At 53.5% G+C, this 22,433-nt stretch overlaps 1 protein-coding gene and 1 long non-coding RNA gene across 2 annotated transcripts in view; one reads left to right on the forward strand and one right to left on the reverse strand.

The window, feature by feature from the left end:
• Window positions 1–22,433, forward strand: part of LOC138265330 (uncharacterized) — a 149,763-nt gene that overhangs the window by 44,424 nt on the left and 82,906 nt on the right. The window lies entirely within an intron of this gene.
• On the reverse strand, window positions 28–13,159 carry LOC138265329 (uncharacterized). Its single transcript, XM_069212950.1, has 2 exons — window positions 13,053–13,159; window positions 28–1,382 (listed from the first exon to the last, which is right to left on the reverse strand). The coding sequence occupies exon 2, from the start codon at window positions 1,362–1,364 to the stop codon at window positions 384–386; it is 981 nt and encodes a 326-aa protein (XP_069069051.1). The 5' UTR covers window positions 1,365–1,382; window positions 13,053–13,159; the 3' UTR covers window positions 28–383.

A 22,433-nucleotide genomic window follows, 5' to 3' on the forward strand; every position in this document is an offset into this window, starting at 1 on the left:
ATTACGAGTCCATTATATCCTATGGAACTCGTAATACGGCTGGTGGTATATCCGTCACTTTACCGTCACTTTTGGGACGGATTAACACTCCTCCAAAGTTAGAATAACCCCCATAGTATTTTAGCAAGAGGCTTTTTTTCTTTCTTTCTGCAGTTTTTGCATGAGAAATTATATCTCCTATAAAAAAAGTTCCTGCAAGGGGAACAACTTCTTAACAGGGGGATGCACCCTTTGCTGTTTCACAATGTTCCACTTTTACTTTGCTGCACAGTGTGGGCTGAGCAGTCCTTGCACATAATAGAAATGCCTCTAGTTTGACATTGACATCTGATGACTCTTGACACTGATGAAACCCACTGCATCCTCCAATTTTTTATTATGGTTTATGCTGAGTGGTTTTTGTTCTCATGCGGAACAACCACATCATTGTAGAATTTTTCTAGCTTGGGCTCAGTCGCCTTCCAGAACTTGGCATCAAACTTTACCGGAGCAATGGTGGTCTCCTTCTTGGTGTACACCACAAAGTCAGTCTTCTTAACACCTGTGGCTGCCATCTGTGTCTGCACCTGTGTGTAGTATGGGTGGTCTTTCTTGAGAGTGTAGGAATTACCTGCCGGGGTCAAGCAGAATTTGTCATCTTTGCAGGCTTCTCTTATTGTCTGGTCTTTGTGTTTGTATGGGCACTTGACCTCCAATAGGCCAATGGGCTTCCCAGTAGAGTTGTTCTTGACAATACCATCAGGGCTGGCAGCCAGCCAGGTCTTCTTTGGGTGAATGAAGAGGCCACAGTCTTCCACTTTTACGCCTCCTCTTGAATTCCTGGACTTGAGGTGCGCGTATTCCTGGACTGCCCTCTTTTCATTGCGAATTCCCCAGGACGTAGCCGGGGTCTGTATGACAGGGCCCTGACCCACCACCGCCTTGAGGTAAGACTGCGGGACTTCTGAAGTCTTGCGATTCACAAAATGGCTGTTGGCGATCTTGTGTGCCACAGAGGCCGTGATGCGGTTTTCTCGCCATTCATGCCATTTTGGGTTGTCTCGCTGACCCCTTGTTTCCTTCTCTATTGCTTGGACTGCCTTCCCAAAGCTGGTATTGGATGACGTTGCTCTACCCGGATGGCTTCTCTTGTGGGATTGGACACTACTGGCAGCCGTGTAAGAGGAAGCGGATGTGGCGGCTGCCCTAGGGTGGGGAACCTGAGCTGCGCGCATGCCTTTTGAGGAGGATGCAGTTGTGGTCTTTGGCCTTCCGGAAGCTGGGCTAGACCTCATGGAGCCTGCTTTGAATGTTGGAGCTCTGGCACCCTTCAAGGAGGAGGTTCTGTTTCCCCCCCTGGGGGCAGCATTTCCAGGGCGGGCCATTGTTCAAGGTGATTTCTTCTAAAAAAACAGAAAACTCAACTTTAGAAAAGATAACAGCAACACATAAAGAACAAGGAATTAACATAAACAGAGAAAGGACACAGCTTTGTAATGCATAGTCCTACAAACAGCATTAGGTTGTCAAAGGTTTGAAAATACTTAAAAATAATTTTTATTTTTAAATGCACTTTTTTTAATTAAACACCAATATAGCAAGGAATATTCAAGATTCTGAACTATTCCTTATACTTTGAAAGAACCATGTACATTACTGTAAATTGCTTACTGGCAACCTTCATTACCCAAAACCTACCCATCCCAAGCCATGCCCGATTTAGAACTTGGCGAACGGGGTACTCCGTCACAACAGTGACGAATATCCCATCCGCCGAAATCCAAATCCTATAGGACATAATGGGATTTAGATGTTGGCGGGTGGTATCTCTTTATCGTTGTGACGAGTAACCCATCCGCCAGTTCTAAATCAGGCCCAACGTGAGGACGTCCTCCTCGTCGACACAGCTTGAAAAGATACGTTTCTATTTTTATTACTAAATCCTCCTCCCTCAGAAGGCCCCTCCTCAAATCAAGAATTGCTTTTTAGAAAGCTGCATTGAGCAAGAGACAAACAGGGTGAGCGTGGGAGGGATCTTGGACTGGGGCGAGGGCCAAGGTTTCAAGTAATGAAGATTACTGGCAACTAATGTATTCATTACCCCAAAACTCGCCCCCACCCCCGTCCGATTACATATTATGTGAGGACATAAATAAGCGAAAGTTCACATCTTTAGTGTTTACAAACAAGAAAATAAAACAGGGAAATTGAATTTCATAATGTCTTTTTTTAATTGCCATCAATTACTATTTCTCCATTGCAGATTTCTGAACACCCAAACCAAAATTATGTGACTCAACAAATCACATTTTTTGCGCTTTACAAAATGATCCTCTGAAGCGTAGGATGCTCCGTCCAAGAGGCAGAAACACTTCTTGTAGATCTTCCTCGAACTGAGTCTGGGATCTGACAATCCACGCATGGGTAGTATGCAGTTTCCCTTTAGGAACCGTATACAACACTTTTATATATGAATTAAAAGGTCACCCGGCCGGGCTAGAAACAGATGATACAATTACCCCCACAAGGGGTGAGGCAGGACAGAGCCCAGAATGTAGGGCACAGTGCTTATGGCTATGGTAAGGGGCACTGAATGTAGGGCACAGTGCTTGTGGCTATGGTAAGGGGCACTGAATGTAGGGCACAGTGCTTGTGGCTATGGTAAGGGGCACTGAATGTAGGGCACAGTGCTTGTGGCTATGGTAAGGGGCACTGAATGTAGGGCACAGTGCTTGTGGCTTTGGTAAGGGGCACTGAATGTAGGGCACAGTGCTTATGGCTACGGTAAGGGGCACAGAATGTAGGGCACAGTGCTTATGGCTACGGTAAGGGGCACAGAATGTAGGGCACAGTGCTTGTGGCTACGGTAAGGGGCACAGAATGTAGGGCACAGTGCTTATGCCTTTGGTAAGGGGCACTGAATGTAGGGCACAGTGCTTGTGGCTACGGTAAGGGGCACTGAATGTAGGGCACAGTGCTTATGGCTTTGGTAAGGGGCACTGAATGTAGGGCACAGTGCTTGTGGCTACGGTAAGGGGCACTGAATGTAGGGCACAGTGCTTGTGGCTACGGTAAGGGGCACTGAATGTAGGGCACAGTGCTTATGGCTTTGGTAAGGGGCACTGAATGTAGGGCACAGTGCTTGTGGCTACGGTAAGGGGCACTGAATGTAGGGCACAGTGCTTGTGGCTACGGTAAGGGGCACTGAATGTAGGGCACAGTGCTTATGGCTTTGGTAAGGGGCACTGAATGTAGGGCACAGTGCTTGTGGCTACGGTAAGGGGCACTGAATGTAGGGCACAGTGCTTGTGGCTACGGTAAGGGGCACAGAATGTAGGGCACAGTGCTTGTGGCTACGGTAAGGGGCACTGAATGTAGGGCACAGTGCTTGTGGCTTTGGTAAGGGGCACTGAATGTAGGGCACAGTGCTTGTGGCTACGGTAAGGGGCACTGAATGTAGGGCACAGTGCTTATGGCTACGGTAAGGGGCACAGAATGTAGGGCACAGTGCTTATGGCTACGGTAAGGGGCACAGAATGTAAGGCACAGTGCTTATGCCTTTGGTAAGGGGCACTGAATGTAGAGCACAGTGCTTGTGGCTACGGTAAGGGGCACTGAATGTAGGGCACAGTGCTTGTGGCTACGGTAAGGGGCACTGAATGTAGGGCACAGTGCTTGTGGCTTTGGTAAGGGGCACTGAATGTAGGGCACAGTGCCTGTGGCTACGGTAAGGGGCACTGAATGTAGGGCACAGTGCTTGTGGCTACGGTAACGGGCACTGAATGTAGGGCACAGTGCTTGTGGCTTTGGTAAGGGGCACTGAATGTAGGGCACAGCGCCTGTGGCTACGGTAAGGGGCACTGAATGTAGGGCACAGTGCTTATGGCTACGGTAACGGGCACTGAATGTAGGGCACAGTGCTTGTGGCTTTGGTAAGGGGCACTGAATGTAGGGCACAGCGCCTGTGGCTACGGTAAGGGGCACTGAATGTAGGGCACAGTGCTTATGGCTACGGTAACGGGCACTGAATGTAGGGCACAGTGCTTGTGGCTTTGGTAAGGGGCACTGAATGTAGGGCACAGCGCCTGTGGCTACGGTAAGGGGCACTGAATGTAGGGCACAGGCACTGAATGTAGGGCACAGTGCTTATGGCTACGGTAACGGGCACTGAATGTAGGGCACAGTGCTTGTGGCTTTGGTAAGGGGCACTGAATGTAGGGCACAGTGCCTGTGGGTACGGTAAGGGGCACTGAATGTAGGGCACAGTGCTTATGGCTACGGTAACGGGCACTGAATGTAGGGCACAGTGCTTGTGGCTTTGGTAAGGGGCACTGAATGTAGGGCACAGTGCTTGTGGGTACGGTAAGGGGCACAGAATGTAGGGCACAGTGCTTATGGCTATGGTAAGGGGCACTGAATGTAGGGCACAGTGCTTGTGGCTTTGGTAAGGGGCACTGAATGTAGGGCACATTGCTTGTGGGTACGGCAAGGGGCACAGAATGTAGGGCACAGTGCTTGTGGCTATGGTAAGGGGCACTGAATGTAGGGCACAGTGCTTGTGGCTTTGGTAAGGGGCACTGAATGTAGGGCACAGTGCTTGTGGCTTTGGTAAGCGGCACTGAATGTAGGGCACAGTGCTTGTGGGTATGTTAAGGGGCACTGAATGTAGGGCACAGTGCTTGTGGGTATAGTAAGGAATGGACAAGCCCAGTGAGTAAGGAAATAACTGGTGTGTATGGATTGCTTGCAGGTTTGAAATTGTGTAGATATCTGTGACCTCAATTCTTCAATAAAAATTAACCAAAGTTTGTAAAATCTGGGGCATGACCAAGTGGGGGGCACCTCAGTTATGCTCCTTGGGCTACCCCCCTTCTCAAAGGGTTTGGCATACGACTAGACCATGCGCCTTAGTGGATGCCACCAAGCTGGGGTTGCTAAAGGAGTGATTTAAAAGAATGCATGGAATGTTCTGGGTTTCACTAGCAGGCCCCAGCCATAAATTTAGTGTGTAACTTGGGCCTTTGGAAGCATGAGGAAATGTAACTCTGGATGCAGGCAGGAGCCCCCTCTTCTCCAGAGATCGCCTGCACTGGGCTGTATTTATTTTAGCTCATTTCCATTGGTTTCCTTCTGTTGAATACCAAGGCAGGTCTCACGTGATCTTGTTTGGTAACCTCTGATCAATGGAAGACAGGATGGAAATAAATCTTTCCTCCTCTTAAACCTCAGCCCTGCCAGTCCCTTTGAAGTTTGGCTGATATACATTCCTTTCTTATCTGCAACTAGGCTTCCTAGGAAGGTTGCCAGCCCCTCCCTTCCTCCACTGCAGACCCCTGTGAGGTCAAGCCAAGCCAACCTAGCACATCTGCAGCCCTCTGCTGCAAGGAACAGGCAGGTTCTGCGCCTGTGGCTGAGAAACCGAATATAGTCAATTTAAACTCCATAAAGGAAACACATGCACTGAAAACTAGTTAGTGGTTTCTCAAAGCATTGACTCAAGATGCCAGCAGCATCTAGAAGAGAAAAAGAGAGGACCAATGAAAAAAGGTGGATTTCTTCCAGCAGAGCATATGATGTCTAAGAACATCGAGGGTTTGCAGAACAGTGTCCCATACACACATATACCAGTGCACCTCAATCTTGCAGCCTTTCATGGTACCCTACATTAAAGATATGGTCTTCGCTCCTTAGGCACCCTGATGCAGTAGCATCCTCGGTTGTGTGCCGGCATCAGGTTACTGTTAAAAAAGGGGACAGAGCATCTTACCACTAAGATAATGGTTCGCCCTCCCAACTTAGATGCGTGTGGACCTTACAAAGTGTCCTCCATGTTTAAACCCCTCTGATGGCCCTGTGAAGTGATTGCTGACAGAGGCCGACCTGTCACCTCTGGTGCACAGAGGGAGCTCTGCAGGACGTGTTGGTCACCTCTGGTGAAAAGGGAGCTCTGCAGGACGTGTTTGAGGTTCACCTCATGTGAACAGAGGGAGCTCTGCAGGACGCGTTTGAGGGTCACATCTGGTGAAAAGGGAGCTCTTCAGGACGTGTTTGAGGGTCACCTCTGGTGAAAAGGGAGCTCTGCAGGACGTGTTTGAGGGTCACATCTGGCGAACAAGGGAGCTCTGCAGGGTGTGTTTGAGGGTGACCTCTGGTGCACAGAGGGAGCTCTGCAGGACGTGTCTGAGGGTCATTTCTGGTGAACAAGGGAGCTCTGCATGACGCGTTTGAGGGTCACCTCTGGTGAACAGAGGGAGCTCTGCTGGACGTGTTTGAGGGTCACCTCTAATGAACAAGGGAGCTCTGCAGGACGTGTTTGAGGGTCACCTCTGGTGCACAAGGGAGCTCTGCAGGACGTGTTTGAGGGTCACCTCTAATGAACAAGGGAGCTCTGCAGGACGTGTTTGAGGGTCACCTCTGGTGACCAAGGGAGCTCTACAGAACGATTTGGAGGGTCACCGCTAATGAACAAGGGAGCTCTGCAAGACGTGTTTGGGGGTTACCTCTGGTGAACAAGGGAGCTCTGCAGAACGTGTTTGGGGGTCACCTCTAATGAACAAGGGGTCTCTGCAGGACGTTTTTGAGGGTCACATCTAATGAACAAGGGAGCACTGCAGGACGTTTGTAGGTCACCTCTAATGAACAAGGGAGCACTTCAGGACGTGTTTGAGAGTCATCTCTGGTGAACAGAGGGAGCTCTGCAGGACGTGTTTGAGGGTCACCTCTAATGAACAAGGGAGCTCTGCAGGACGTGTTTGAGGGTCACCTCTGGTGACCAAGGGAGCTCTACAGAACGATTTGGAGGGTCACCGCTAATGAACAAGGGAGCTCTGCAGGACGAGTTTGGGGTTACCTCTGGTGAACAAGGGAGCTCTGCAGAACGTGTTTGGGGGTCACCTCTAATGAACAAGGGGTCTCTGCAGGACGTTTTTGAGGGTCACATCTAATGAACAAGGGAGTACTGCAGGACGTTTGTAGGTCACCTCTAATGAACAAGGGAGCACTTCAGGATGTGTTTGAGAGTCATCTCTGGTGAACAGAGGGAGCTCTGCAGGACGTGTTTGAGGGTCACCTCTAATGAACAAGGGAGCTCTGCAGGACGGGTTTGAGGGTCATCTCATGTGAACAGAGGGAGCTCTGCAGGACGTGTTTGAGGGTCACCTTTGGTGCACAGAGGGACCTCTGCAGGACGTGTTTGAGGGTCACCTAGAGACGTTTTAAGGCTTGGTCAAAGTTGGCTCTGACCCAGGACCCCTGCCTTTTAGGTGTCCCCCTGATAAGCCAGCCATGTCCAGCAGAGTCTTGCCCGGATGACCTTGAATAATTCTTAAACAGATTGTTTTAAATACCGTTTTCCTTTCATTTATTTTTATTGTGGGTGGTGTGTGATAGTCTATTACTGACATTTTGCAGATAAATTTGTGTTTATGTTTCATGCAACACCCTTAAAAATACTTTTAGATCAAAACAGGACCTCACATATGAGAAATGGGAGGGTGTCTCAGAGATCATTTGTAATAATATTAGTGTGATGCTGCTTTTTACAATATTGAAAATACACGTCACAGTCCCTGAATATTAGAACATGTTAGACCTTGTAGGAGTGTGCCGGGCCACTGACCCAAGAGGGCATGAAAGAGCTGAACTTGGATCATAAATTCAAAACTGTTCCAATCATGGGTCCCACAAACACCTTTGGCCTGGGGACCTCAAAATCCTTAAGATGTCCCCGAGGTCACCTCTGATGAACAAGGGAGCTCTGAAGGTTGTGATTGAGGGGCGGGGTATTAACGAGGTCTAGCCAATACCTTCGTTGCAGCCAGTGCTTAATTTGTGCTTGTCGTTTCCGGTGCTGAGCACCGGCACTTATTTTTTAGGGTCGGGGCTTATTCTTCTGCCTCAAGCACTTGCTGCCAGCAAAAGAGACATACGGGAAAGACGGAGGAGGAGAAAAAAGAAAAAGCGTCACAATGAGAGAAAGCAGAAAGCTGGAAGAGTGAGCTGAAGGGCAGGGAGGGGGCTTTAAGGGATTGAAGAGGTCTGAGATGGCTTCAGGATTACGCTGCCTCGGTATTCCGTGTTCGCACATTTAATTGCAGAAGCCGCGTGTTGAAGAGGAGGGCTCTGGGCACCGGCACCTTTTTATTTACAAATTAAGCACTGGTTGCAGCTATTACGGCGAATGCCACGGACACGATGTCTAGTGCCTGGAAGCGAAGCCTTGGCTCTAGTCATCAAATGAGGTAAGAGGGGCGGGGACTGAGTCCTGGCGTCAGGAAACTTGAGCCTCCCCTGCAAAGTGCATGGAGCCCCCTTTCTCTCCGGACTCATTCTGAGCTCTTACGACGCGACAGGCGCTATGTTCAGAATTATTTTGGGGTTTTAAAAACGTCCAGCAGTTTTCGTCAACAATAAAAAACGCCAACCCAGGTGATTAATGTTTGTGCTGGCGAGAGATCGAAGTTCTGTCTAGTGGAGGTATGGGCTCGCTAAAAAGTAGCGCAGAGGGTTAATGCCCCTGCTACAAAGACTGTGCACCGGAAAAGAACAATAATTCTCATTTCCTATACATTCATTTATACACGTAAGATGAATTCCCTCTGTTTAACATGCGCGTGATGTATCGTGCGGACACCCTAGGACTGGTATGAGTAGCGCTATAACACAAAATAAATGCACGAGAGAGGGGCTGTGGAGAGGTGGGGGGCACTGTTGGAACGTGGTGGTGAGGGAATATGTGGAGAAGGAGGTCATGGCGGGGGGCAGGAATGACTGTCGCACCGGTCGCATATAAAGCCAATTCCGTCCCTGGATGCTCTGCGCCCTCGTGGAAGAGAGGGAGGGCCCAAGGCCACTGCCCTCTGGTTGGGTAGTAAACTCCCACAATTCCTACGCACGGTTCAACTGCACCTATTGCACCCTTGATAAATATGCCTCCGAGGTCCAGGGGGGGGGGGCAGTCTTCACGGGATGAGGATCGGGGCGGGTACGGGGCAGCAGTACCAGGCCGTCTGGATGGAACTGAGGGAGGGGCTTCAGGAGACTGGACACTCTAAGTGGGGCGGGCCCTTCTTGGTCTCAGACAGGTAGTGATGAAAAACAAGCTATTGGAACTCCTATCCTGGCTCACAGCTAAAGCCGGTCTATTCTCAGTGACCTGTGCACATAGCGCCTAGAGCTGCGGTGACAGGGATCCCCGCTCTAGTGTAGAGCGCTATGCAGATAAGAGTGTCGCGGACAAGGAAGGCGCTGGTCGGTGTCCGGGGCACACGAGTGGGCCTTGTGGGGTGTACGTTTATTAGAAGACCTGGAGACCCGCGGGTGCCATGCGGAGAGGTGCAGGTCATTAGGTTTGGCGCTATGCAGCAGCCTTGGCACCACGGAAGGGAGCGGGTCCTGGGTATTGATAGCTTTATGTGGTAATGCACCGAGCATCCAAGGGGCTGTGTAGGGAGGGTGCTTGCCGGGTAAGGTCTCATTTAGAGCTCCGGGCACACAGGGGCACCATATAAAGGGACCACGGGGCGGCAGGCGCTATATAAAGAGGGCGCTGGGCCCCCACCAGTTGCCAGGGGGTGCTGAGGCACACCATGGGGGTTACATGTAGTCAGCCGTGGGCTCACACATGCCAAGAGAGGGGACGGTTTGCTGGGCACAAAGGTGGGTGCTCTGACGAGAGGTTGTTAAAAGTGCCCGCATGCAGAGGCGGTGTAAGGACAGCGGGTGCTATGGAGGGAAACACACCGGCCCTGGGCAGGTTCTGGCCACGTGTGAGGTTGCCACTCAATGCGGAAAGGGTCCTAGCCAAACGCAGTGTGCCCATAGGGGGGGCACAGGATGGTAAGTAGAGGCCGCGCCGGTCAGAAGTGGGTGCTACGCAGAAAAGGTATCGGGCAGCGCTTAATTTGTGCTTGTTGTTTCCGGTGCGGGGCGCCGGCTCTTATTTTCAAGGTCCGACGCTCATTTTTCTGCCTCAAGCATTTACTGCGAGCAAAAGGCACATAAGGGAAAGGCGGGGGAAGGGGAAAACGAAAGACCGTCACACAGGGAGAAAGCAGAAAGCTGCAAGAGTGAGCTGAAGGGGCAGGGAGGGCTGTAAATGGATTGAAGAGGCCCGAAAAGGCTTCAGGTTTACACTGCGACAGTATTGTGTGTTAGCACATTTAATTGCAGCAGCCGGGTATTTAAGGAGGGCTTTTGGCACCAGCAGGTTTTTATTTACAAATTAAGCACTGGTACCAGACACACTGGATGCCAGGCCAGCTGTGCACGAGCGGTGCTTGGCACAAGTATGTGGCTCTGTGTAAGTGGCAGTGAGCACACCAGGAGCCAGAGAATGCGCTGGGAGCAGAGACTGGGTCACTGCAAAGAAGGCGCAGGCGCACGAGGTGTCCCGGAGAGCGCTTGGAATCGGAGGCCCAAGGAAACACTATTTGGAGACAGAACTTGGCATAGGTGGGCACAAGAAAGCACTATAGACGGTGCTTGGCATTAGAGGCACTAGAGACTCAAGGCAAGACCAAAAGTGGGCTCTGGCACAGGGCCCAGCGTTTTAAAACCCATCTGATAGGGCCAGTTCGAGTCTCGTCTGAATGACTTTGAAAAACAGATTGTTTTAAATACCGTTCTCCTTAAATGTATTATTATGTGTGTGATGTGCGAGTCTATTACAGACATTTTGCAGAGAAACGTTGTGTTTGTTTCCTGTAACACAAAAAAAAAAAAAATCGATCAAAAAGAGACGTTTGGAGAAATGGAGGGTGTCAGGGCGATTGTTTGCTGTGGCATTAGTGAGCAGCTGCTGTGTTACAAAATTAAAGAACACACATCTCTATCCTCGAATAACAGGTGGACACATTTAGAGTTTGATTCGAGTGTTCCTGTGCACATGGGCGTTCGCAGAATTTTTGGGGGGCGGGGGGCAGTGCTTAAATTGTCAATAAAAATGTGCGGGAGCCCAGAGCCCTCCTCCGGCTGCTGCAATTAAATGTGTGAACACGGATTAGTAGGCAGCGCAATCCTGAAGCCATCTCGGGCCTCTTCAATCCATATAAAGCCACTCCCTGCCCCTTCGGCTCACTCTGGCAGCTTTCTGCTTTCTACGTTTATGACGGTTTTTCGTTTTTCCCTTCCTCCGTCTTTCCCATATGTGTCTTTTACTCGCAGTAAATGCTTGAGGCAGAAGAATAAGCCCCGGCCGCAAAAATAAGTCCCGGAGCTCAGCACCGGAAACAACAAGCACAAATTAAGCACTGGGGGTGGTGGCATATATTTTAACGTAGTCCTCACGCGCCATGACCCGCCTGCCACGCTCCCCGGCATCCACGGCTGTTTTTGGTGGGGACAAGCATCCAACGAGGCCCAGCAACGCCACCCTTCCCCCCACACACTCCTCCCGCGGACGCCTATGCCTGTGAACTTTCAGTGACCTGCGAAAGAGGTCAAATTGGACCAAAAATGTAAAGCTGTTCCGAACAGGGGCCCCAAAAACAACGTTTGGCCGAGGGCCCTAAAAATCTTTTGAGATGTCCCTGGCATCTGTAGGCACAAGAGAACGCTATCTAGTGCTTGGCATCTGTAGGACGCTATCTACTGCTTGGCATCGGTAGGCACAAGAGAATGCTATCTAGTGCTTGGCATCGGGCGGCAGAAGAGAACGCTATCAAGTGCTTGGCATCGGTAGGCACAAGAGAGCACTATCTAGTGCTTGGCATCGGTAGGCACAAGACAGTACTATCTAGTGCTTGGCATCTGTATGCACAAGAGAATGCTATCTAGTCTTGGCATCGGGTGGTACAAGGGAACACTATGTAGCGCTTGGCATCTGCAGGCACAAGAGAACGCCATCTAGTGCTTGGCATCTGTAGGACGCTATCTACTGCTTGGCATCGGTAGGCACAAGAGAATGCTATCTAGTGCTTGGCATCGGGCGGCAGAAGAGAACGCTATCAAGTGCTTGGCATCGGTAGGCACAAGAGAGCACTATCTAGTGCTTGGCATCGGTAGGCACAAGACAGTACTATCTAGTGCTTGGCATCTGTATGCACAAGAGAATGCTATCTAGTCTTGGCATCGGGTGGTACAAGGGAACACTATGTAGCGCTTGGCATCTGCAGGCACAAGAGAACGCCATCTAGTGCTTGGCATATGTGGGACGCTATCTAGTGCTTGGCATCTGTAGGACGCAATCTAGTGCTTGGCATATGTGGGACGCTATCTACTGCTTGGCATATGTGGGACGCTATCTAATGCTTGGCATCGGTAAGCACATGAGAATGCTATCTAGTGCTTGGCATCGGATGGCACAAGAGAACACTATTTGGTGCTTGGCATCGAGTGGCAAAGAGAATGCTATCTAGTGCTTGGCATCTGTAGGACGCAATCTAGTGCTTGGCATATGTGGGACGCTATCTACTGCTTGGCATATGTGGGACGCTATCTAATGCTTGGCATCGGTAAGCACATGAGAATGCTATCTAGTGCTTGGCATCGGATGGCACAAGAGAACACTATTTGGTGCTTGGCATCGAGTGGCAAAGAGAATGCTATCTAGTGCTTGGCATCTGTAGGCACAAGATAATTCTATCTAGTGCTTGGCATCGGGCGGCAGAAGAGAACACTATCTGGTGCTTGGCATCGAGTGGCACAAGAGAATGTTATTAGTGCTTGGCATCGGGCGGCAGAAGATAAAGCAATCTAGTGCTTGGCATCGGTAGGCACAAGAGAGCACTATCTAGAGCTTGGCATCAGGTGCCACACGAGAACACTATCTGGTGCTTGGCTTCGGGTGGCATAAGAGAGGACTATCTGGTGCCTGGCATCGGTAGGCACAAGAGAGCACCATCTGGTGCTTGGCATGGGGTGGCACAAGAGTGTACTATGCTTGGCATCAGTAGGCACAAGAGCACCATCTGGTGCTTGGCATGGGGTGGCACAAGAGCGCACTATGCTTGGCATCGGGTGGCACAAGCGAGTACTATCTAGTGCTTGGCATGGGGTGGCACAAGAGTGCACTGTGCTTGGCACAGAGTGGCACAAGTGTGCACTATCTGGTGCTTGGCATCGGCGGCACTTACCCTGTGTTGACCTCCTGGTACTGTTTGACCCCCGCTTCTTGCAGCTGCTTCTCTCGGTTTGTTGCACTGTGAAGTCACAACTCCTTCCAATGCCTGTTGGACTCGGATTTCCCCTCACGGCTCCCCTTGTTATATCCAGAGATGGCTCCTCCCCGCCGCACCTCCTCCCCTCTGGACCACCTTCCCTCCTCACCCTTCTTGCCCCCGCCCCTCCTTAGGCTCGGATCTATCTATCCTTCTCCATTTGCGAAAGTGAGTCTATATCTGCCTTGCAGGGAAGTGGATGAGTTGTAGGCGTTCTCCTGGATGCATTGTCAAAGAATGCATTCTGGGATTTGTAGTGTACCTCTTCAACGTTTCATAAGTAGATATGAGCTCCTAGAAAACCATGTGTGCCGAGGACAGCCCGGGGCACTTGGCAAACATTCTGGAGGGGTTTTCCTTGAAGCTCTGGTGTGTACTGTGTCGGTTTGTCTCCGGTGCCCGCTTGTCCTCGCTCAGCCTGTAGTTAGTAGGTGAGTAGTTGGTATTTCAGCCCCCCCCCCCCCCCCTGTATTTTGAGGCTGTGCGGCTGCACGTGCAGCTCCAGCTGTGTTTGTGAAGGGAGCTCCCTCTGCTTCTTTCTTCGCTGTAGCTTTGCTTGGATTGCAGCTGTCTTTGTTGTACATGCAGGTGTGTGAGGGGAGCGTGCAGCTCTGTGGTGCAACTGTTGTGTGTGAGGGAAGCGTGTAGTGCTGCTGGCCTTACCTGCACTGTGTGAGTGAAGCGTGCAGCGCCGCTGGCCTTATCTGCACTGTGTGCGAGGGCAGCGTGCAGTGCGCTGGCCTACCTGTACTGTGTGTGTGAGGGAAGCGTGCAGTGCACTGGCCTACCTGTACTGTGTGTGTGAGGGAAGCGTGCAGTGCTGCTGGCCTTACCTGCAGTGTGTGAGGGAAGCATGCAGTGGTGGTAGCCTTGCCTGCACTGTGTGTGAGGGAAGCATGCAGTGTTGCTGGCCTTGACTGTACTGTGTGTGTGAGGGAAGCGTGCAGTGCTGATGGCCTTACCTGCACTGTGTGTGAGGGAAGCACGCAGTGCTGCTGGCCTTGACTGTACTGTGTGTGTGAGGGAAGCGTGCAGTGCTGCTGGCCTTACCTGCAGTGTGTAAGGGAAGCGAGCAGTGCTGCTGGCTCTACCTGCACTGTGTGTGAGGGAAGCGTGCAGTGCTTTTGGCCTTACCTGCCTGCATGTGTGAGGAAAGCGTGCAGTGCTGCTGGCCTTACCTGCACTGTGTGTGAGGGAAGCGTGCAGTGCTGCTGGCCTTGCCTGCATTGGGTGTGAGGGAAGCATGCACTGCTGCTGGCCTTGCCTGCACTGTGTGTGTGAGGGAAGCGTGCAGTGCTGCTGGCCTTACCTGCACTATGTGTGAGGGAAGCATGCAGTGCTGCTGGCTCTACCTGCACTGTGTGTGAGAGAAGCGTGCAATGCTGCTGGCCATGCCTGTACTGTGTGTGAGGGAAGCATGCAGTGCTGCTGGCCTTACCTGCTGTATGTGTGTGAGGGAAGCATGCACTGCTGCTGGCCCTACCTGCACTGTGTGTGAGGGAAGCGTGCAACGCTGCTGGCCTTACCTGCACTGTGTGTGAGGGAAGCATGCAGTGCTGCTGGCCTTACCTGCAGTGTGTGAGGGAAGCGTGAGGCGCTGCTGGCCTTACCTGCACTGTGTGTGAGAGAAGCATGCAGTGCTGCTGGCCTTGCCTGTACTGTGTGTGTGAGGGAAGCGTGCAGCGCAGCTGGCTTTACAAGCACGGTGTGTGAGGGAAGCGTCCACTGCTGCTGGCTCTACCTGCACTGTGTGTGAGGGAAGCGTACACTGCTGCTGACTCTACCTGCCGTATGTGTGTGAGGGAAGCATGCACTGCTGCTGGTCTTGCCTGTACTGTGTGTGTGAGGGAAGCTTGCAGCGCAGCTGGCCTTACAGGCACTGTGTGTGAGGGAAGTGTGCAGGGCTGCTGGGCTTACCTGTACTGTGTGTGAAGGGAGCGTGCAGCGCTGCTGGCCTTACCTGCAGTGTGTGAGGGAAGCGTGAGGCGCTGTGGGCCTTGCCTGTGCTGTGTGTGTGTGGGAAGCATGCAGTGCTGCTGGCCTTACCTGCACTGTGTGTGAGGGAAGCGTGCAATGCTGCTGGCCTTACCTGCTCTGTGTGTGAGGGAAAGGTGCAGTGCTGCTGGCCCTACCTGCATTGTGTGTGATGGGAGCGTGCAGTGCTGCTGACCCTACCTGCACGGTGTGTGAGGGAAGCATGCAATGCTGGTGGCCTTGCCTATACTGTGTGCATGAGAGAAGCGTGCAGTGCTGCTGGCCTTGCCTGTACTTTGTGTGTGAGGGAAGCGTGCACTGCTGCTGGCCTTGCCTGTACTGTGTGTGTGAGGGAAGCTTGCAGCGCAGCTGGCCTTACAAGCACTGTGTGTGAGGGAAGCGTGCAGGGCTGCTAGCCTTACCTGTACTGTGTGTGAAGGAAGCATGCAGCGCTGCTGGCCTTACCTGTAGTGTGTGAGGGAAGCGTGAGGCGCAGCTGACCTTGACTGGATTGTGTGTGTGAGGGAAGCGTTCAGTGCTGTTGGCCTTACCTGCACTGTGTGTGAGGGAAGCGTGCAATGCTGCTGGTCTTACCTGCTCTGTGTGTGAGGGAAGCGTGCAGTGCTGCTGGCCTTGCCTGCACTGTGTGTGAGGGAAGCGTGCAGTGCTGCTGGCCTTGCCTGCATTGGGTGTGAGGGAAGCATGCACTGCTGCTGGCCTTGCCTGCACTGTGTGTGTGAGGGAAGCGTGCAGTGATGCTGGCCCTACCTGCACTGTGTGTGAGGGAAGCGTGCAACACTGCTGGCCTTACCTGCACTGTGTGTGAGGGAAGCATGCAGTGCTGCTGGCCTTTCCTGCACTGTATGTGAGGGAAGCGTGCACTGCTGCTAGCCTTACCTGCAGTGTGTGAGGGAAGCATGCAGTGCTGCTGGCCTTTCCTGCACTGTATGTGAGGGAAGCGTGCACTGCTGCTAGCCTTACCTGCAGTGTGTGAGGGAAGTGTGCCGCGCCGCTGACCTCACCTGCACTGTGTGTGAGGGAAGGGTGCAGTGCTGGTGGCCTTGCCTGTACTGTGTGTGTGAGGGAAGGGTGCAGTGCTGCTAGCCTTACCTGCACTGTGTGTGAGGGAAGCGTGCAGTGCTGGTGGCCTTGCCTGTACTGTGTGTGTGAGGGAAGGGTGCAGTGCAGCTAGCCTTACCTGCACTGTGTATGAGAGAAGCGTGCAGTGCTGATGGCCCTACCTGCACTGTGTGTGAGGGAAGCGTGCAGTGCTGCTGGCCTTACCTGCCCTATGTGTGTGAGGGAAGCATGCACTGCTGCTGGCCTTGCCTGTACTGTGTGTGTGAGGGAAGCTTGCAGCACAGCTGGCCTTACAAGCACTATGTGTGAGGGAAGCGTGCAGGGCTGCTGGGCTTACCTGTACTGTGTGTGAAGGAAACATGCAGCGCTGCTGGCCTTACCTGCTGTGTGTGTGAGGGAAGCGTGCAGTGCTGCTGGCTTTACCTGCACTGTGTGTGAGGGAAGCATGCAGTGCTGCTGGCTCTACCTGCACTGTGTGTGAGAGAAGCGTGCAGTGCTGCTGGCCTTGCCTGTACTGTGTGTGAGGGAAGCATGCAGTGCTGCTGGCCTTACCTGCTGTATGTGTGTGAGGGAAGCATGCACTGCTGCTGGCCTTGCCTGTACTGTGTGTGTGAGGGAAGCTTGCAGCGCAGCTGGCCTTACAAGCACTGTGTGTGAGGGAAGCGTGCAGGGCTGCTGGCCTTACCTGTACTGTGTGTGAAGGAAGCATGCAGCGCTGCTGGCCTTACCTGCAGTGTGTGAGGGAAGCGTGAGGCGCTGCTGGCCTTGACTGTACTGTGTGTGAAAGAAGCATGCACTGCTGCTGGCCTTGCCTGTACTGTGTGTGTGAGGGAAGCGTGCAGTGCTGCTGGCCTTACCTGCACTGTGTGTGAGAGAAGCATGCAGTGCTGCTGGCCTTGCCTGTACTGTGTGTGTGAGGGAAGCGTGCAGCGCAGCTGGCCTTACAAGCACTGTGTGTGAGGGAAGCGTCCACTGCTGCTGGCTCTACCTGCACTGTGTGTGAGGGAAGCGTCCACTGCTGCTGGCTCTACCTGCCGTATGTGTGTGAGGGAAGCATGCACTGCTGCTGGTCTTGCCTGTACTGTGTGTGTGAGGGAAGCTTGCAGTGCAGCTGGCCTTACAGGCACTGTGTGTGAGGGAAGTGTGCAGGGCTGCTGGGCTTACCTGTAGTGTGCGTGAAGGGAGCGTGCAGCGCTGCTGGCCTTACCTGCAGTGTGTGAGGGAAGCGTGAGATGCTGTGGGCCTTGCCTGTACTGTGTGTGTGGGGGAAGCATGCAGTGCTGCTGGTCTTACCTGCACTGTGTGTGAGGGAAGCGTGCAATGCTGCTGGCCCTACCTGCACTGTGTGTGATGGAAGCGTGCAGTGCTGCTGACCCTACCTGCACGGTGTGTGAGGGAAGCATGCAATGCTGGTGGCCTTGCCTGTACTGTGTGCATGAGAGAAGCGTGCAGTGCTGCTGGCCTTGCCTGTACTTTGTGTGTGAGGGAAGCGTGCACTGCTGCTGGCCTTGCCTGTACTGTGTGTGTGAGGGAAGCTTGCAGCGCAGCTGGCCTTACAAGCACTGTGTGTGAGGGAAGCATGCAGGGCTGCTAGCCTTACCTGTACTGTGTGTGAAGGAAGCATGCAGCGCTGCTGGCCTTACCTGTAGTGTGTGAGGGAAGCGTGAGGCGCAGCTGACCTTGACTGGATTGTGTGTGTGAGGGAAGCGTGCAGTGCTGTTGGCCTTACCTGCACTGTGTGTGAGGGAAGCGTGCAATGCTGCTGGTCTTACCTGCTCTGTGTGTGAGGGAAGCCTGCAGTGCTGCTGGCCTTACCTGCCCTTTGTGTGAGGGAAGTGGGCAGTGCTGCTGGCCCTACCTGCACTGTGTGTGAGGGAAGCATGCAGTGCTGCTGACCCTACCTGCACTGTGTGTGAGGGAAGCGTGCAGTGCTGGTGGCCTTGCCTGTACTGTGTGTTTGAGGGAAGTGTGCAGTGCTGATGGCCTTACCTGCACTGTGTGTGAGAGAAGCGTGCAGTGCTGCTGGCCCTACCTGCCCTATGTGTGTGAGGGAAGCATGCACTGCTGCTGGCCTTGCCTGTACTGTGTGTGTGAGGGAAGCTTGCAGCGCAGCTGGCCTTACCAGCACTGTGTGTGAGGGAAGCGTGCAGGGCTGGTGGCCTTACCTGTACTTTGTGTGAAGGAAGCATGCAGTACTGCTGACCCTACCTGCACTGTGTGTGAGGGAAGCGTGCAGTGCTGGTGGCCTTGCCTGTACTGTGTGTGTGAGGGAAGTGTGCAGTGCTGATGGCCTTACCTGCACTGTGTGTGAGAGAAGCGTGCAGTGCTGCTGGCCTTGCCTATACTTTGTGTGTGAGGGAAGCATGCAGTGCTGCTGGCCCTACATGCCCTATGTGTGTGAGGGAAGCATGCACTGCTGCTGGCCTTGCCTGTACTGTGTGTGTGAGGGAAGCTTGCAGCGCAGCTGGCCTTACCAGCACTGTGTGTGAGGGAAGCGTGCAGGGCTGCTGGCCTTACCTGTACTGTGTGTGAAGGAAGCATGCAGCGCAGCTTGCCTTACCTGCAGTGTGTGAGGGAAGCGTGAGGCGCTGCTGGCCTTACAAGCACTGTGTGTGAGGGAAGTGTCCACTGCTGCTGGCTCTACCTGCACTGTGTGTGAGGGAAGCGTCCACTGCTGCTGGCTCTACCTGCCGTATGTGTGTGAGGGAAGCATGCACTGCTGCTGGTCTTGCCTGTACTGTGTGTGTGAGGGAAGCTTGCAGTGCAGCTGGCCTTACAGGCACTCTGTGTGAGGGAAGTGTGCAGGGCTGCTGGGCTTACCTGTACTGTGTGTGAAGGGAGCGTGCAGCGCTGCTGGCCTTACCTGCAGTGTGTGAGGGAAGCGTGAGGTGCTGTGGGCCTTGCCTGTACTGTGTGTGTGAAAGAAGCATGCACTGCTGCTGGCCTTGCCTGTACTGTGTGTGTGAGGGAAGCGTGCAGTGCTGCTGGCCTTACCTGCACTGTGTGTGAGAGAAGCATGCAGTGCTGCTGGCCTTGCCTGTACTGTGTGTGTGAGGGAAGCGTGCAGCGCAGCTGGCCTTACAAGCACTGTGTGTGAGGGAAGCGTCCACTGCTGCTGGCTCTACCTGCACTGTGTGTGAGGGAAGCGTCCACTGCTGCTGGCTCTACCTGCCGTATGTGTGTGAGGGAAGCATGCACTGCTGCTGGTCTTGCCTGTACTGTGTGTGTGAGGGAAGCTTGCAGTGCAGCTGGCCTTACAGGCACTGTGTGTGAGGGAAGTGTGCAGGGCTGGTGGGCTTACCTGTACTGTGTGTGAAGGGAGCGTGCAGCGCTGCTGGCCTTACCTGCAGTGTGTGAGGGAAGCGTGAGGTGCTGTGGGCCTTGCCTGTACTGTGTGTGTGTGGGAAGCATGCAGTGCTGCTGGTCTTACCTGCACTGTGTGTGAGGGAAGCGTGCAATGCTGCTGGCCTTACCTGCTCTGTGTGTGAGGGAAAGGTGCAGTGCTGCTGGCCCTACCTGCACTGTGTGTGATGGGAGCGTGCAGTGCCGCTGACCCTACCTGCACGGTGTGTGAGGGAAGCATGCAATGCTGGTGGCCTTGCCTGTACTGTGTGCATGAGAGAAGCGTGCAGTGCTGCTGGCCTTGCCTGTACTTTGTGTGTGAGGGAAGCGTGCACTGCTGCTGGCCTTGCCTGTACTGTGTGTGTGAGGGAAGCTTGCAGCGCAGCTGGCCTTACAAGCACTGTGTGTGAGGGAAGCGTGCAGGGCTGCTAGCCTTACCTGTACTGTGTGTGAAGGAAGCATGCAGCGCTGCTGGCCTTACCTGTAGTGTGTGAGGGAAGCGTGAGGCGCAGCTGACCTTGACTGGATTGTGTGTGTGAGGGAAGCGTGCAGTGCTGTTGGCCTTACCTGCACTGTGTGTGAGGGAAGCGTGCAATGCTGCTGGTCTTACCTGCTCTGTGTGTGAGGGAAGCCTGCAGTGCTGCTGGCCTTACCTGCCCTTTGTGTGAGGGAAGTGGGCAGTGCTGCTGGCCCTACCTGCACTGTGTGTGAGGGAAGCATGCAGTGCTGCTGACCCTACCTGCACTGTGTGTGAGGGAAGCGTGCAGTGCTGGTGGCCTTGCCTGTACTGTGTGTTTGAGGGAAGTGTGCAGTGCTGATGGCCTTACCTGCACTGTGTGTGAGAGAAGCATGCAGTGCTGCTGGCCTTGCCTGTACTTTGTGTGTGAGGGAAGCATGCAGTGCTGCTGGCCCTACCTGCCCTATGTGTGTGAGGGAAGCATGCACTGCTGCTGGCCTTGCCTGTACTGTGTGTGTGAGGGAAGCTTGCAGCGCAGCTGGCCTTACCAGCACTGTGTGTGAGGGAAGCGTGCAGGGCTGCTGGCCTTACCTGTACTGTGTGTGAAGGAAGCATGCAGTGCTGCTGACCCTACCTGCACTGTGTGTGAGGGAAGCGTGCAGTGCTGGTGGCCTTGCCTGTACTGTGTGTGTGAGGGAAGTGTGCAGTGCTGATGGCCTTACCTGCACAGTGTGTGAGAGAAGCGTGCAGTGCTGCTGGCCTTGCCTGTACTTTGTGTGTGAGGGAAGCATGCAGTGCTGCAGGCTCTACCTGCCCTATGTGTGTGAGGGAAGCATGCACTGCTGCTGGCCTTGCCTGTACTGTGTGTGTGAGGGAAGCTTGCAGCGCAGCTGGCCTTACCAGCACTGTGTGTGAGGGAAGCGTGCAGGGCTGCTGGCCTTACCTGTACTGTGTGTGAAGGAAGCATGCAGCGCAGCTTGCCTTACCTGCAGTGTGTGAGGGAAGCGTGAGGCGCTGCTGGCCTTGAGTGTACTGTGTGTGTGAGGGAAGCGTGCAGTGCTGCTGGCCTTGCCTGTACTTTGTGTGTGAGGGAAGCATGCAGTGCTGCTGGCCCTACCTGCCCTATGTGTGTGAGGGAAGCATGCACTGCTGCTGGCCTTGCCTTTACTGTGTGTGTGAGGGAAGCTTGCAGCGCAGCTGGCCTTACAAGCACTGTGTGTGGGGGAAGCGTGCAGGGCTGCTGGCCTTACCTGTACTGTGCGTGAAGGAAGCATGCAGTGCTGCTGGCCTTGAGTGTACTGTGTGTGAAGGAAGCATGCAGCGCTGCTGGACTTACCTGTACTGTGTATGAAGGAAGCATGCAGCGCTGCTGGCCTTACCTGTACTATGTGTGAAGGAAGCATGCAGCGCTGCTGGCATTACCTGTACTGTGTGTGAAGGATGCATGCAGTGCTGCTGGCCTTACCTGCAGTGTGTGAGGGAAGCGTGAGGCGCTGCTGGCCTTGAGTGTACTGTGTGTGTGAGGGAAGCGTGCAGTGCTGCTGGCCTTGCCTGTACTTTGTGTGTGAGGGAAGCATGCAGTGCTGCTGGCCCTACCTGCCCTATGTGTGTGAGGGAAGCATGCACTGCTGCTGGCCTTGCCTTTACTGTGTGTGTGAGGGAAGCTTGCAGCGCAGCTGGCCTTACAAGCACTGTGTGTGGGGGAAGCGTGCAGGGCTGCTGGCCTTACCTGTACTGTGCGTGAAGGAAGCATGCAGTGCTGCTGGCCTTGAGTGTACTGTGTGTGAAGGAAGCATGCAGCGCTGCTGGACTTACCTGTACTGTGTATGAAGGAAGCATGCAGCGCTGCTGGCCTTACCTGTACTATGTGTGAAGGAAGCATGCAGCGCTGCTGGCATTACCTGTACTGTGTGTGAAGGATGCATGCAGTGCTGCTGGCCTTACCTGCAGTGTGTGAGGGAAGCGTGAGGCGCTGCTGGCCTTGAGTGTACTGTGTGTGTGAGGGAAGCGTGCAGTGCTGCTGGCCTTACCTGCACAGTGTGTGAGGGAAGCATGCAGGGCTGCTGGCCTTACCTGTACTGTGTGTGAAGGGAGCATGCAGCGCTGCTGGCCTTACCTGCAGTGTGTGAGGGAAGCGTGAGGCTCTGCTGGCCTTGAGTGTACTGTGTTGTGAGGGAAGCGTGCAGTGCTGCTGGTCTTACCTGCACTGTGTGTGAGGGAAGCGTGCAATGCTGCTGGCCTTACCTGCTCTGTGTGTGAGGGAAGCGTGCAATGCTGCTGGCCATACCTGCTCTGTGTGTGAGGGAAGCTTGCAGCGCTGCTGGCTTTACCTGTACTGTGTGTGTGTGTGAGGGAAGCATGAAATGCTGCTGGCCCGACCACCACTGTTTGTGAGGGAAGCGTACAGCGCTGCTAGCCTTACCTGCAATGTGTGCGCGATGTGT

The sequence above is a fragment of the Pleurodeles waltl genome, chromosome 11 (genome assembly GCF_031143425.1).
Source record: "Pleurodeles waltl isolate 20211129_DDA chromosome 11, aPleWal1.hap1.20221129, whole genome shotgun sequence".
Lineage (NCBI taxonomy): Eukaryota > Metazoa > Chordata > Amphibia > Caudata > Salamandridae > Pleurodeles > Pleurodeles waltl.

What these genes read in the sequence shown, in the direction of transcription:
- LOC138265329 (XM_069212950.1), bottom strand. Translation starts at nt 1,364, where the DNA reads ATGGCCCGCCCTGGAAATGCTGCCCCCAGGGGGGGAAACAGAACCTCC.